This window comes from Nerophis lumbriciformis, linkage group LG36 (assembly GCF_033978685.3).
Source record: "Nerophis lumbriciformis linkage group LG36, RoL_Nlum_v2.1, whole genome shotgun sequence".
In the NCBI taxonomy this organism is placed as follows: domain Eukaryota; kingdom Metazoa; phylum Chordata; class Actinopteri; order Syngnathiformes; family Syngnathidae; genus Nerophis; species Nerophis lumbriciformis.
This window is the reverse complement of record NC_084583.2, coordinates 11,145,001-11,162,500: the sequence shown is the minus strand read 5'-3', so window position 1 is coordinate 11,162,500 and position 17,500 is coordinate 11,145,001. Positions and strand designations below refer to the sequence as shown.

Here is a 17,500-nt window from a genome sequence, read left to right as displayed (position 1 = left end):
AATTTCACACATAAGTCGCTCCTGAGTATAAGTCGCACTCCCGGCCAAACTATGAAAAAAAACTGCGACTTATAGTCCGAAAAATACGGTAAATAAACATTGACATTGATTGATTTTTACAGTTAAATGACATATTTTTTCTCTCAATGTGGCCCCCGAGTCAAAATATTTGCCCAGCTCAGGTGTAAATCCATATGGAACCAGGTTATGGTGCCCATCCCTTTACTTATTATGCACAGTTTGTTTAAGTTAAAGTACAAACCCCGTTTCCATATGAGTTGGGAAATTGTGTTAAATGTAAATATAAACGGAATACAATGATTTGCAAATCCTTTTCAACCCATATTCAATTGAATGCACTACAAAGACAACATATTTGATGTTCAAACTCATAAACTTTTTTTTTTTTTGCAAATGATAATTAACTTAGAATTTCATGGCTGCAACTTGTGCCAAAGTAGTTGGGAAAGGGCATGTTCACCACTGTGTTACATCACTTTTTCTTTGAACACTCAAAAAACGATTGGGAACTGAGGAAACTAATTGTTGAAGCTTTGAAAGTGGAATTCTTTCCCATTCTTGTTTTATGTAGAGCTTCAGTCGTTCAACAGTCCGCTGTCGTATTTTACACTTCATAATGCGCCACACATTTTCAATAGGAGACAGGTCTGGACTGCAGGCGGGCCAGTCTAGTACCCGCACTCTTTTTTTACGAAGCCACGCTGTTGTAACACATGCTAAATGTGGCTTGGCATTGTCTTGCTGAAATAAGCAGGGGCGTCCATGAAAAAGACGGCGCTTAGATGGCAGCATATGTTGTTCTAAAACCTGTATGTACCTTTCAGTATTAATGGTGCCTTCACAGATGTGTAAGTTACCCATGCCTTGGGCACTAATGCACCCCCATACCATCACAGATGCTGGCTTTTCAACTTTGCCTCGATAACAGTCTGGATGGTTCTTTTCCTCTTTGGTCCGGATGACACGATGTCGAATATTTCCAAAAACAAGTTGAAATGTGGACTCATCAGACCACAGAACACTTTTCCACTTTGCATGAGTCCATCTTAGATGATCTCAGGCCCAGAGAAGCCGGCGGCGTTTCTGGATGTTGTTGATAAATGGCTTTCGCTTCTGCATAGTAGAGCTTTAACTTGCACTTACAGATGTAGAGACCAAATATATTTAGTGACAGTGGTTTTCTGAAGTGTTCCTGAGCCCATGTGGTGATATCCTTTAGATGTCGGTTTTTGATACAGTGCCGTCTGAGGGATCGAAGGTCACGGTCATTCAATTTTGGTTTCCGGCCATGCCGCTTACGTGGAGTGATTTCTCCAGATTCTCTGAACCTTTTGCTGATATTATGGACCGTAGATGTTAAAATCCCTAAATTTCTTGCAATTGCACTTTGAGAAACGTCGTTCTTAAACTGTTTGACTATTTGCTCACGCAGTTGTGGACAAAGCGGTGTACCTCGCCCCATCCTTTCTTGTGAAAGACTGAGCATTTTTTGGGGAATCTGTTTTTATACCCAATCATGGCACCCACCTGTTCCCAATTAGCCTGTTCACCTGTGGGATGTTCCAAATAAGTGTTTGATGAGCATTCCTCAACTTTATCAGTATTTATTGCCACCTTTCCCAACTTCTTTGTCACGTGTTGCTGGCATCAAATTCTAAAGTTAATGATTATCATCAAACAGGTTCTCTTTGTAGCATTTTCAACTGAATATGGGTTGAAAATGATTTGCAAATCATTGTATTCTGTTTATATTTACATCTAACACCATTTCCCAACTCATATGGAAATGGGGTTTGTACAAATGATTGTCACACACACACTAGGTGTGGTGGAATGTGTCCTCTACATTTGACCCATCCCCTTTGGGATGAGGGGGTGAGGGGAGCAGTGGGCATCAGCGGTGGCCACGCCCGGGAATCATTTTTGGTGATTTAACCCCCAATTCCAACCCTTGATGCTGAGTGCCAAGCAGGGACGTAATGGGTCCCATTTTTATAGTCTTTGGTATGACTCGGCCAGGGTTTGAACTCACGACCTATCAATCTCAGGACGGACACTCTAACCACTAGGCCACTGAGTAGGTTATTATTGCTGCTTGTCGCCACAAGACCCCTCCTCCAAGCAGGGAAATATTTATACAACTCAGCTGATGCACAAAACGAGCACCATGTGTGACTCTGTAAAAGGCCTAAACACATTCATCACCAATTAATTCTTGTCCAACAATACACTTATTTGTACATCGTGGCACGATCACCTTTAATTAGTTTGTGCATTCAGCCTCGCAATGATCCCAGTTTTTAGCTCCACAATCCCCAAGCCACGTCTGAAAAGTAATTTGTTGCCCCCTTGCTTTTTGTTTGTCACTGGCTTTAATTGATTTCCCCACGTCATTAGCTTCTAAGTCAATTTGTTTTGATTCTTGCCCCGTCATATTGAATTAATAACGCATCCAATTTACCGCTTAATGCATCGAATGATTCCACTGCAATCTGCACTTGGTGGACGCATCGCTCACTTAAGCTACGGACTATGAAATTTCATATTTCATCATTTTTCGGTGCAATGACTGAAATGACATTGCATTGTAAATACAGTACTGCTGAAAAAACCCTATTAGAACTGCCTCCGGTCTAAAGTGGCGCTCGCTCCGTAGCACCATTTAACCGCATGGTAGTGCATTGCAGCGGCAATGAGACCTTGGGAAGTACAACAAACTTCACTGTTCCCAAACAAAAGGTTTGTCATTGTTGTGTTCTTACTAAGGGTGTAACGGTACACAAAAATTTCGGTTCGGTTTAGAGGTCACGGTTCGGTTCATTTTCGGTACAGTAAGAAAACAACAAAATATACATTTTCTGGTTATTTATTTACCAAAATGTGTAAACAATTGCTTTATCCTTTTAACATTGATTTTAAAATAGCTGTGTGTGTGATGGATGTGCGCCACCACTAGGCTGATCAGTGCAACAACAGGCGACGAGGAGGGTGGCGGCGCCGTGGGAAGGCCCGCCGGAGACGAGGAAGGCGGCGACGTCGACTGCTGCTGCGGCCCTCGCCTACCTCGATGACGATGCCTGCCGCTTCCACGCCGACGTCTGCTCCTTCCTCGTCTCCGGCGGGCCTTCCCACGGCGCCGCCACCCTCCTCGTTGCCAGCGTCGTCGCCTCTACGACTTCCGGCTGGCCAGCTGCGCAAACAGACATCAGACCAGGGAAACAGCAGGAAGGGCAAGTGACCTGAAACGAAAGGGCGAGTCAGCATTTCAAAATAAAACAGGAAATGACAAAACATGAAACCGGACGAAACCCAGACCAGACTTCGTCCAGGTGTGACAGGCAGATAAATGCTTTAAAAGGGAACATTATCACAATTTCAGAAGGGTTAAAACCATTAAAAATCAGTTCCCAGTGGCTTATTTTATTTTTCGAAGTTTTTTTCAACATTTTACCCATCAGCAGCAATATCCCTAAAAAAAGCTTCAAAGTGCCTGATTTTAACCACCCGTCCATTTTCCTGTGACGTCACATAGTGAAGCAAACACAAACAAACATGGCGGAAAGAACAGCAAGCTATAGCGACATTAGCTCGGATTCAGACTCGGATTTCAGCGGCTTAAGCGATTCAACAGATTACGCATGTATTGAAACGGATGGTTGTAGTGTGGAGGCACTTTTATACCCAATCATGGCACCCACCTGTTCCCAATTTGCCTGGGATGTTCCAAATAAGTGTTTGATGAGCATTCCTCAACTTTATCAGTATTTATTGCCACCTTTCCCAACTTCCTTGTCACGTGTTGCTGGCATCAAATTCTAAAATTAATGATTATTTGCAAAAAAATTAATCAGTTTGAACATCAAATATGTTGTCTTAGTAGCATATTCAACTGAATATGGGTTGAAAAGGATTTGCAAATCATTGTATTCCGTTTATATTTACATCTAACACAACTTCCCAACTCATATGGAAACAGGGTTTGTACATGTTGTCAAAGCCCGGTCATTGCTCGCATGCCGTGTGTTGTGCCTCGGTGTGCATGTGGTGCGCTACTTAATATGTCCGCGTGGAAACTCGTTCGGTGCACCTCCGTTCCATACCGAACCCCCCTGTACCGAAACGGTTCAATACAAATACACCCTTCGTTCTTACAGTTCATTACAGTTTTACATTGTGATGTCAGCCTATTCACAAAGCTGCCTTTGTCGTGTTCACAAACACAACCTTCACCCAGATGTAAACACTACCGGGTTGTGTTGCAATACCACACAATACTGCGCTCCTTGAGGCGTGTGTGTGCTTGATTAGCCACGGACATTTACTTAAACAAAGCAGCCAGCCACACTTCAGAAAACACTGCAAAGGTCCACGGTGTTAATTCTTACCCACCTGGGTCCCGCTGCCAGGGGGGCTGCGCTACCATGAAATTGGAGCTTTTCCCAAATTAGTGCAGCATGGGAGATCCCAGCAGGGTGCCGGAGCACAGAACGGTGTGAGACAACAACGAGAGAGAAGAGATTATTTCCGCTCCTCTGTTTTATGATAATGTGGTTTTCAGTCCGCACCGTCTGCCAGATTCTGTCGGTGCGAGGGATGTCCCCGACTGAGGATTTTCCTATAGTCATAGTCAAATCTGATTGGCTAGATGTTGCTTATAATCTAGTATCAGTCGATAGTAAGGAGGAACAAACAGGTTGCCAGATTCTGTAAATGCGAGGAATGTCGCCGACTGAGGATTTTCCTATAGTCATAGTCAAATCTGATTGGTTAGATGTTGCTTATAATCTAGTATCAGTCGATAGTAAGGAGGAACAAACAGATTGCCAGATTCTGTCAATGCGAGGAATGTCGCCGACTGAGGATTTTCCTATAGTCATAGTCAAATCTGATTAGTTAGATGTTGCTTATAATCTAGTATCAGTCGATACTAAGGAGGAACAAACAGGTTGCCAGATTCTGTCAATGCGAGGAATGTCGCCGACTGAGGCTTTTCCTATAGTCATAGTCAAATCTGATTGGTTAGATGTTGCTTATAATCTAGTATCAGTCGATACTAAGGAGGAACAAACAGATTGCCAGATTCTGTCAATGCGAGGAATGTCGCCGACTGAGGATTTTCCTATAGTCATAGTCAAATCTGATTGGTTAGATGTTGCTTGTAATCTACTGTCAGTCGATACTAAGGAGGAACAAACAGATTGCCAGATTCTGTCAATGCGAGGAATGTCGCCGACTGAGGATTTTCCTATAGTCATAGTCAAATCTGATTGGTTAGATGTTGCTTATAATCTAGTATCAGTCGATACTAAGGAGGAACAAACAGGTTGTCAGATTCTGTCAATGCGAGGAATGTCGCCGACTGAGGATTTTCCTATAGTCATAGTCAAATCTGATTGGTTAGATGTTGCTTATAATCTAGTATCAGTCGATACTAAGGAGGAACAAACAGGTTGCCAGATTCTGTCAATGCGAGGAATGTCGCCGACTGAGGATTTTCCTATAGTCATAGTCAAATCTGATTGGTTAGATGTTGCTTATAATCTAGTATCAGTCGATACTAAGGAGGAACAAACAGATTGCCAGATTCTGTCAATGCGAGGAATGTCGCCGACTGAGGATTTTCCTATAGTCATAGTCAAATCTGATTGGTTAGATGTTGTTTATAATCTAGTATCAGTCGATACTAAGGAGGAACAAACAGGTTGCCAGATTCTGTCAATGTGAGGGATGTCGCCGACTGAGGATTTTCCTATAGTCATAGTCAAATCTGATTGGTTAGATGTTGCTTATAATCTAGTATCAGTCGATACTAAGGAGGAACAAACAGGTTGCCAGATTCTGTCAATGCGAGGAATGTCGCCGACTGAGGATTTTCCTATAGTCATAGTCAAATCTGATTGGTTAGATGTTGCTTATAATCTAGTATCAGTCCATACTAAGAAGGAACAAACAGATTGCCAGATTCTGTAAATGCGAGGAATGTCACCGACTGAGGATTTTCCTATAGTCATAGTGAAATCTGATTGGTTAGATGTTGCTTATAATCTAGTATCAGTCGATAGTAAGGAGGAACAAACAGGTTGCCAGATTCTGTAAATGCGAGGAATGTCGCCGACTGAGGATGTTCCTATAGTCATAGTCAAATCTGATTGGTTAGATGTTGCTTATAATCTAGTATCACTCGATACTAAGGAGGAACAAACAGATTGCCAGATTCTGTCAATGCGAGGAATGTCGCCGACTGAGGATTTTCCTATAGTCATAGTCAAATCTGATTAGTTAGATGTTGCTTATAATCTAGTATCAGTCGATACTAAGGAGGAACAAACAGGTTGCCAGATTCTGTCAATGCGAGGAATGTCGCCGACTGAGGATTTTCCTATAGTCATAGTCAAATCTGATTAGTTAGATGTTGCTTATAATCTAGTATCAGTCGATACTAAGGAGGAACAAACAGGTTGCCAGATTCTGTCAATGCGAGGAATGTCGCCGACTGAGGCTTTTCCTATAGTCATAGTCAAATCTGATTGGTTAGATGTTGCTTATAATCTAGTATCAGTCGATACTAAGGAGGAACAAACAGATTGCCAGATTCTGTCAATGCGAGGAATGTCGCCGACTGAGGATTTTCCTATAGTCATAGTCAAATCTGATTGGTTAGATGTTGCTTGTAATCTAGTGTCAGTCGATACTAAGGAGGAACAAACAGATTGCCAGATTCTGTCAATGCGAGGAATGTCGCCGACTGACGATTTTCCTATAGTCATAGTCAAATCTGATTGGTTAGATGTTGCTTATAATCTAGTATCAGTCGATACTAAGGAGGAACAAACAGGTTGCCAGATTCTGTCAATGCGAAGAATGTCGCCGACTGAGGATTTTCCTATAGTCATAGTCAAATCTGATTGGTTTGATGTTGCTTATAATCTAGTATCAGTCGATACTAAGGAGGAACAAACAGGTTGGCAGATTTTGTCAATGCGAGGAATGTCGCCGACTGAGGATTTTCCTATAGTCATAGTCAAATCTGATTGGTTAGATGTTTCTTATAATCTAGTATCAGTCGATACTAAGGAGGAACAAACAGGTTGCCAGATTCTGTCAATGCGAGGAATGTCGCCGACTGAGGATTTTCCTATAGTCATAGTCAAATCTGATTGGTCAGATGTTGCTTATAATCTAGTATCAGTCGATACTAAGGAGGAACAAACAGGTTGTCAGATTCTGTCAATGCGAGGAATGTCGCCGACTGAGGATTTTCCTATAGTCATAGTCAAATCTGATTGGTTAGATGTTGCTTATAATCTAGTATCAGTCGATACTAAGGAGGAACAAACAGGTTGCCAGATTCTGTCAATGCGAGGAATGTCGCCGACTGAGGATTTTCCTATAGTCATAGTCAAATCTGATTGGTTAGATGTTGCTTATAATCTAGTATCAGTCGATACTAAGGAGGAACAAACAGATTGCCAGATTCTGTCAATGCGAGGAATGTCGCCGACTGAGGATTTTCCTATAGTCATAGTCAAATCTGATTGGTTAGATGTTGCTTATAATCTAGTATCAGTCGATACTAAGGAGGAACAAACAGGTTGCCAGATTCTGTCAATGCGAAGAATGTCGCCGACTGAGGATTTTCCTATAGTCATAGTCAAATCTGATTGGTTTGATGTTGCTTATAATCTAGTATCAGTCGATACTAAGGAGGAACAAACAGGTTGCCAGATTCTGTCAATGCGAGGAATGTCGCCGACTGAGGATTTTCCTATAGTCATAGTCAAATCTGATTGGTTAGATGTTGCTTATAATCTAGTATCAGTCGATACTAAGGAGGAACAAACAGGTTGTCAGATTCTGTCAATGCGAGGAATGTCGCCGACTGAGGATTTTCCTATAGTCATAGTCAAATCTGATTGGTTAGATGTTGCTTATAATCTAGTATCAGTCGATACTAAGGAGGAACAAACAGGTTGCCAGATTCTGTCAATGCGAGGAATGTCGCCGACTGAGGATTTTCCTATAGTCATAGTCAAATCTGATTGGTTAGATGTTGCTTATAATCTAGTATCAGTCGATACTAAGGAGGAACAAACAGATTGCCAGATTCTGTCAATGCGAGGAATGTCGCCGACTGAGGATTTTCCTATAGTCATAGTCAAATCTGATTGGTTAGATGTTGTTTATAATCTAGTATCAGTCGATACTAAGGAGGAACAAACAGGTTGCCAGATTCTGTCAATGTGAGGGATGTCGCCGACTGAGGATTTTCCTATAGTCATAGTCAAATCTGATTGGTTAGATGTTGCTTATAATCTAGTATCAGTCGATACTAAGGAGGAACAAACAGGTTGCCAGATTCTGTCAATGCGAGGAATGTCGCCGACTGAGGATTTTCCTATAGTCATAGTCAAATCTGATTGGTTAGATGTTGCTTATAATCTAGTATCAGTCCATACTAAGAAGGAACAAACAGATTGCCAGATTCTGTAAATGCGAGGAATGTCACCGACTGAGGATTTTCCTATAGTCATAGTGAAATCTGATTGGTTAGATGTTGCTTATAATCTAGTATCAGTCGATAGTAAGGAGGAACAAACAGGTTGCCAGATTCTGTAAATGCGAGGAATGTCGCCGACTGAGGATGTTCCTATAGTCGTAGTCAAATCTGATTGGTTAGATGTTGCTTATAATCTAGTATCACTCGATACTAAGGAGGAACAAACAGATTGCCAGATTCTGTCAATGCGAGGAATGTCGCCGACTGAGGATTTTCCTATAGTCATAGTCAAATCTGATTAGTTAGATGTTGCTTATAATCTAGTATCAGTCGATACTAAGGAGGAACAAACAGGTTGCCAGATTCTGTCAATGCGAGGAATGTCGCCGACTGAGGCTTTTCCTATAGTCATAGTCAAATCTGATTGGTTAGATGTTGCTTATAATCTAGTATCAGTCGATACTAAGGAGGAACAAACAGATTGCCAGATTCTGTCAATGCGAGGAATGTCGCCGACTGAGGATTTTCCTATAGTCATAGTCAAATCTGATTGGTTAGATGTTGCTTGTAATCTAGTGTCAGTCGATACTAAGGAGGAACAAACAGATTGCCAGATTCTGTCAATGCGAGGAATGTCGCCGACTGACGATTTTCCTATAGTCATAGTCAAATCTGATTGGTTAGATGTTGCTTATAATCTAGTATCAGTCGATACTAAGGAGGAACAAACAGGTTGCCAGATTCTGTCAATGCGAAGAATGTCGCCGACTGAGGATTTTCCTATAGTCATAGTCAAATCTGATTGGTTTGATGTTGCTTATAATCTAGTATCAGTCGATACTAAGGAGGAACAAACAGGTTGGCAGATTTTGTCAATGCGAGGAATGTCGCCGACTGAGGATTTTCCTATAGTCATAGTCAAATCTGATTGGTTAGATGTTTCTTATAATCTAGTATCAGTCGATACTAAGGAGGAACAAACAGGTTGCCAGATTCTGTCAATGCGAGGAATGTCGCCGACTGAGGATTTTCCTATAGTCATAGTCAAATCTGATTGGTCAGATGTTGCTTATAATCTAGTATCAGTCGATACTAAGGAGGAACAAACAGGTTGTCAGATTCTGTCAATGCGAGGAATGTCGCCGACTGAGGATTTTCCTATAGTCATAGTCAAATCTGATTGGTTAGATGTTGCTTATAATCTAGTATCAGTCGATACTAAGGAGGAACAAACAGGTTGCCAGATTCTGTCAATGCGAGGAATGTCGCCGACTGAGGATTTTCCTATAGTCATAGTCAAATCTGATTGGTTAGATGTTGCTTATAATCTAGTATCAGTCGATACTAAGGAGGAACAAACAGGTTGTCAGATTCTGTCAATGTGAGGAATGTCGCCGACTGAGGATGTTCCTATAGTCATAGTCAAATCTGATTGGTTAGATGTTTCTTATAATCTAGTATCAGTCGATACTAAGGAGGAACAAACAGATTGCCAGATTCTGTCAATGCGAGGAATGTCGCCGACTGAGGATTTTCCTATAGTCATAGTCAAATCTGATTGGTTAGATGTTGCTTATAATCTAGTATCAGTCCATACTAAGAAGGAACAAACAGATTGCCAGATTCTGTCAATGCGAGGAATGTCGCCGACTGAGGATTTTCCTATAGTCATAGTCAAATCTGATTGGTTAGATGTTGCTTATAATCTAGTATCAGTCGATACTAAGGAGGAACAAACAGGTTGCCAATTCTGTCAATGCGAGGAATGTCGCCGACTGAGGATTTTCCTATAGTCATAGTCAAATCTGATTGGTTAGATGTTGCTTATAATCTAGTATCAGTCGATACTAAGGAGGAACAAACAGGTTGCCAGATTCTGTCAATGCGAGGAATGTCGCCGACTGAGGATTTTCCTATAGTCATAGTCAAATCTGATTGGTTAGATGTTGCTTATAATCTAGTATCAGTCGATACTAAGGAGGAACAAACAGGTTGCCAGATTCTGTCAATGCGAGGAATGTCGCCGACTGAGGATTTTCCTATAGTCATAGTCAAATCTGATTGGTTAGATGTTGCTTATAATCTAGTATCAGTCGATACTAAGGAGGAACAAACAGGTTGCCAATTCTGTCAATGCGAGGAATGTCGCCGACTGAGGATTTTCCTATAGTCATAGTCAAATCTGATTGGTTAGATGTTGCTTATAATCTAGTATCAGTCGATACTAAGGAGGAACAAACAGGTTGCCAGATTCTGTCAATGCGAGGAATGTCGCCGACTGAGGATTTTCCTATAGTCATAGTCAAATCTGATTGGTTAGATGTTGCTTATAATCTAGTATCAGTCGATACTAAGGAGGAACAAACAGGTTGCCAGATTCTGTCAATGCGAGGAATGTCGCCGACTGAGGATTTTCCTATAGTCATAGTCAAATCTGATTGGTTAGATGTTGCTTATAATCTAGTATCAGTCGATACTAAGGAGGAACAAACAGGTTGCCAGATTCTGTCAATGCGAGGAATGTCGCCGACTGAGGATTTTCTTATAGTCATAGTCAAATCTGATTGGTTAGATGTTGCTTATAATCTAGTATCAGTCGATACTAAGGAGGAACAAACAGGTTGCCAGATTCTGTCAATGCGAGGAATGTCGCCGACTGAGGATTTTCCTATAGTCATAGTCAAATCTGATTGGTTAGATGTTGCTTATAATCTAGTATCAGTCGATACTAAGGAGGAACAAACAGGTTGCCAGATTCTGTCAATGCGAGGAATGTCGCCGACTGAGTATTTCCCTATAGTCATAGTCAAATCTGATTGGTTAGATGTTGCTTATAATCTAGTATCAGTCGATACTAAGGAGGAACAAACAGGTTGTGTTTATATTTCTGTTTACTGGTCACTAGTCTAGCTGATACAAGGTAGCTTTTCAGATACTTATGAAAAGAACACAGCACGGGCGTCAATCAATCAATCAATCAATCAATGGTTATTTATATAGCCCTAAATCACAAGTGTCTCAAAGGACTGCACAAGCCACGACGACATCCGCGGTTCAGAGCCCACATAAGGGCAAGGAAAAACTCACAACCCAGTGGGACGTCGAAGTGAAAGACTATGGAGAGGAGAGGACGGCATAGGGGAGACCGGATGCAATGGACGTCGAGTGGGTCTGACATAGTATTGTGAAAGTCCAGTCCATAGTGGATCTAACATAATAGTGACAGTCCAGTCCATAGTGGATCTAACATAAGAGTGAGAGTCCAGTCCATAGAGGATCTAACATAATAGTGAGAGTTCAGTCCATAGTGGATCTCACATAATAGTGAGAGTCCAGTCTATAGTGGATCTAACATAATAGTGAGAGTTCAGTCCATAGTGGATCTAACATAATAGTGAGAGTCCAGTCCATAGTGGATCTAACATAATATTGTGAGAGTCTAGTCCATAGTGGATCTAACATAGTAGTGAAAGTCCAGTCCATAGTGGATCTAACATAATATTGTGAGAGTCCAGTCCATAGTGGATCCAACATAATCGTGAGAGTCCAGTCCATAGTGGATCTAACATAATAGTGAGAGTCCAGTCCATAGTGGATCTAACATAATATTGTGAGAGTCCAGTCCATAGTGGATCTAACATAATAGTTAGAGTCCAGTCCAGTCCAATCCTGAAGAATTTGGAGGTAATCCTTATACTGTACTTGTATACATACATATATGTGTGTGTGTCCATATGTATATGTGTGTGTGTATATATGTATACATATTAGGGTTGTACGGTATACAAGTATTAGTTTAGTATTCTAATGAATCACATTCGGTACAATACCACCTCTAAAAAGTACCGGTCCCATGACACAATATGTTTCTGCATACGTCAGCAGACTATATTAGAAGTCTTTGTTTGCTTGCTTACTACTAAAAGACAAGTTGTCTAGTATGTTGACTATTTTATTTAAGGACAAACTTGCAATAATTAACATATGTTTAATGTACCCTAAAATTTTGTTAAAATAAAGCCAATAACTAAATTTTTTGTGGTCCCTTTTATTTAGAAAAGTATCGAAATACATTTCGGTACCGGTACCCAAAATAATAATATCATATATATATATATATATATATATATATATATATATATATATATATATATATATATATATATATATATATATATATATATATAAATGCCTATATAAAGTGTAGTGATATAGATATTAAATATATATGTAATGTAATTAAATAAAGCATCTAAATACATTTGATATCAAAGTAACTACATTAAATTGTATTATTTTTTTATTCCACGTTGTAGGCTGTTTCATTCACAGTGTCTTTGTAATCAAGTTTATACAGATGTTATTACACGTAATGTCTTTGTAATCAAGTTTATACAGATGTTATTACACGTAATGTCTTTGTAATCAAGTTTATACAGATGTTTTTACACGTAATGTCTTTGTAATCAAGTTTATACGGATGTTATTACACGTAATGTCTTTGTAATCAAGTTTATACAGATGTTATTACACATAATGTCTTTGTAATTAAGTTTATACAGATGTTATTACACGTAATGTCTTTATAATCAAGTTTATACGGATGTTATTATACATTATGTCTTTGTAATTAAGTTTATACAGATGTTATTACACGTAATGTCTTTGTAATCAAGTTTATACAGATGTTATTACACGTAATGTCTTTATAATCAAGTTTAAACAGATGTTTTTACACGTAATGTCTTTGTAATCAAGTTTATACAGATGTTATTACACGTAATGTCTTTGTAATCAAGTTCATACAGATGTTTTACACGTAATGTCTTTGTAATTAAGTTTATACAGATGTTTTTACACGTAACGTCTTTGTAATCAAGTTTATACAGATGTTTTTACACGTAATGTCTTTGTATTTAAGTTTACACAGATGTTATTACCCGTAATGTCTTTGTAATCAAGTTTATACAGATGTTATTACCCGTAATGTCTTTGTAATCAAGTTTACACAGATGTTATTACACATAATGTCTTTGTAATTAAGTTTATACAGATGTTATTACACGTAATGTCTTTGTAATCAAGTTTATACAGATGTTATTACACGTAATGTCTTTATAATCAAGTTTAAACAGATGTTTTTACACACAATGTCTTTGTAATCAAGTTTATACAGATGTTATTACACATAATGTCTTTGTAATCAAGTTTATACAGATGTTATTACACGTAATGTCTTTATAATCAAGTTTATACGGATGTTATTACACGTAATGTCTTTGTAATCAAGTTTATACAGATGTTTTTACACGTAATGTCTTTATAATCAAGTTTATACAGATGTTATTACACGTAATGTCTTTATAATCAAGTTTATACGGATGTTATTACACGTAATGTCTTTATAATCAAGTTTATACAGATGTTATTACACGTAATGTCTTTGTAATCAAGTTTATACAGATGTTATTACACGTAATGTCTTTGTAATCAAGTTTATACAGATGTTTGTACATGTAAAGTCTTTGTAATCAAGTTTATACAGATGTTTTAACATATAATGTCTTTGTAATCAAGTTTATACAGATGTTTTTGCACATAATGTCTTTGTAATCAAGTTTAAACAGATGTTTTTACACGTAATGTCTTTGTAATCAAGTTTATACAGATGTTATTACACGTAATGTCTTTGTAATTAAGTTTATACAGATGTTTTTACACGTAACGTCTTTGTAATCAAGTTTATACAGATGTTTTTACACGTAATGTCTTTGTAATCAAGTTTATACAGATGTTATTACACGTAATGTCTTTGTAATCAAGTTTATACAGATGTTTTTACACGTAATGTCTTTGTAATCAAGTTTATACAGATGTTATTACACGTAATGTCTTTGTAATCAAGTTTATACAGATGTTATTACACGTAATGTCTTTGTAATCAAGTTTATACAGATGTTTTTACACGTAATGTCTTTGTAATCAAGTTTATACAGATGTTATTACACGTAATGTCTTTGTAATCAAGTTCATACAGATGTTTTACACGTAATGTCTTTGTAATTAAGTTTATACAGATGTTTTTACACGTAACGTCTTTGTAATCAAGGTTATACAGATGTTTTTACACGTAATGTCTTTGTAATCAAGTTTATACAGATGTTATTACACGTAATGTTTTTATAATCAAGTTTATACGGATGTTATTACACATTATGTCTTTGTAATTAAGTTTATATAGATGTTATTACACGTAATGTCTTTGTAATCAAGTTTATACAGATGTTATTACACGTAATGTCTTTGTAATCAAGTTTATACAGATGTTTTTACACACAATGTCTTTGTAATCAAGTTTATACAGATGTTATTACACGTAATGTCTTTGTAATCAAGTTTATACAGATGTTTTTACACGTAATGTCTTTGTAATCAAGTTTATACAGATGTTATTACACGTAATGTCTTTGTAATCAAGTTCATACAGATGTTTTACACGTAATGTCTTTGTAATTAAGTTTATACAGATGTTTTTACACGTAACGTCTTTGTAATCAAGGTTATACAGATGTTTTTACACGTAATGTCTTTGTATTTAAGTTTACACAGATGTTATTACCCGTAATGTCTTTGTAATCAAGTTTACACAGATGTTATTACACATTATGTCTTTGTAATTAAGTTTATACAGATGTTATTACATGTAATGTCTTTGTAATCAAGTTTATACAGATGTTATTACACGTAATGTCTTTATAATCAAGTTTAAACAGATGTTTTTACACACAATGTCTTTGTAATCAAGTTTATACGGATGTTATTACACGTAATGTCTTTATAATCAAGTTTATACAGATGTTTTTACACGTAATGTCTTTGTAATCAAGTTTATACAGATGTTTTTACACGTAATGTCTTTATAATCAAGTTTATACGGATGTTATTACACGTAATGTCTTTATAATCAAGTTTATACGGATGTTATTACACGTAATGTCTTTATAATCAAGTTTATACGGATGTTATTACACGTAATGTATTTATAATCAAGTTTATACGGATGTTATTACACGTAATGTCTTTATAATCAAGTTTATACAGATGTTATTACACGTAATGTCTTTGTAAACAAGTTTACACAGATGTTTTTGCATGTAATTTCTTTGTAATCAAGTTTATACAGATATTTTTACAAGTAATGTCTTTGTAATCAAGTTTATACAGATGTTTTTACACGTAATGTCTTTGTAATCAAGTTCATACAGATGTTATTACACGTAATGTCTTTGTAATCAAGTTTATACAGATGTTATTACACGTAATGTCTTTGTAATCAAGTTTATACAGATGTTATTACACTTAATGTCTTTGTAATCAAGTTTATACAGATGGTATTACACCTAATGTCTTTGTAATCAAGTTTATACAGATGTTATTACACGTAATGTCTTTGTAATCAAGTTTATACAGATGGTATTACACCTAATGTCTTTGTAATCAAGTTTATACAGATGTTTTTACACGTAATGTCTTTGTAATCAACTTTATACAGATGTTTTTGCACATAATGTCTTTGTAATCAAGTTTATACAGATGTTTGTACATGTAAAGTCTTTGTAATCAAGTTTATACAGATGTTTTAACACATAATGTCTTTGTAATCAAGTTTATACAGATGTTTTTGCACATAATGTCTTTGTAATCAAGTTTATACAGATGTTTTTACATGTAATGTCTTTGTAATCAAGTTTATACAGATGTTATTACACGTAATGTCTTTGTAATCAAGTTTATACAGATGTTTTTACAGGTAATGTTTTTGTAATCAAGTTTATACAGATGTTTTTACAGGTAATGTCTTTGTAATCAAGTTTATACAGATGTTTTTACACGTAATGTCTTTGTAATCAAGTTTATACAGATGTTTTTACACATAATGTCTTTGTAATCAAGTTTATACAGATGTTATTACACGTAATGTCTTTGTAATCAAGTTTATACAGATGTTTTTACACATAATGTCTTTGTAATCAAGTTTATACAGATGTTATTACACGTAATGTCTTTGTAATCAAGTTTATACAGATGTTTTTACAGGTAATGTTTTTGTAATCAAGTTTATACAGATGTTTTTACAGGTAATGTCTTTGTAATCAAGTTTATACAGATGTTTTTACACGTAATGTCTTTGTAATCAAGTTTATACAGATGTTTTTACACATAATGTCTTTGTAATCAAGTTTATACAGATGTTATTACACGTAATGTCTTTGTAATCAAGTTTATACAGATGTTTTTACACGTAATGTCTTTGTAATCAAGTTTATACAGATGTTTTTACACATAATGTCTTTGTAATCAAGTTTATACAGATGTTATTACACGTAATGTCTTTGTAATCAAGTTTATACAGATGTTTTTACACATAATGTCTTTGTAATCAAGTTTATACAGATGTTTTTACAGGTAATGTCTTTGTAATCAAGTTTATACAGATGTTTTTACAGGTAATGTCTTTGTAATCAAGTTTATACAGATGGTCTTACACGTAATCAGTGATGGCTGATACGGGTGTCATTTTAGATTATGTTTGGTGCTTGGACATGTTTTATAATGTTCACAAAGTTAAATGAGCAGGTTGTGTGTTCTGTAGACCATGTTTGTTTAATCTGTGTTGGTTATGGTTTATATACACTAAGAGTTTATTAAAGGCTAATTAAATACATTTTTTTGTGTGAAAGGCTACTGAATTCTCATTGATGACAAATACACAGCCACCTCAATTTTTTCTACAATATGTATCTGATGTCAGCTGATTAATCGATACTAAAGTCCACTGACATTCTGCTTCTCCTTCAACCAGTCAATCATGTCAGGAGTCAATTCTTGCATTGAGAGTTTATGACTTTATGGATTTGTTTTTCCCACAAGTGACCATTAATGATGTTTTCCTGTCACGTAGTGTGAAAGCCCGGAAAGGCA

The 17,500-nt window shown here is 37.0% G+C and overlaps 1 protein-coding gene across 3 annotated transcripts in view; it reads left to right on the top strand.

Annotated features, from left to right (window-relative positions):
* Positions 1–17,500, top strand: part of spock1 (SPARC (osteonectin), cwcv and kazal like domains proteoglycan 1) — a 314,102-nt gene that overhangs the window by 208,269 nt on the left and 88,333 nt on the right. For all 3 annotated transcript variants that reach the window (XM_072912464.1, XM_061930578.1, XM_061930579.2), the window contains one exon: positions 17,481–17,500. This exon is cut by the window's right edge and continues 113 nt beyond it. In XM_072912464.1, the coding sequence (XP_072768565.1) occupies positions 17,481–17,500 (20 nt within the window). The remainder of the gene's footprint in view (positions 1–17,480) is intronic.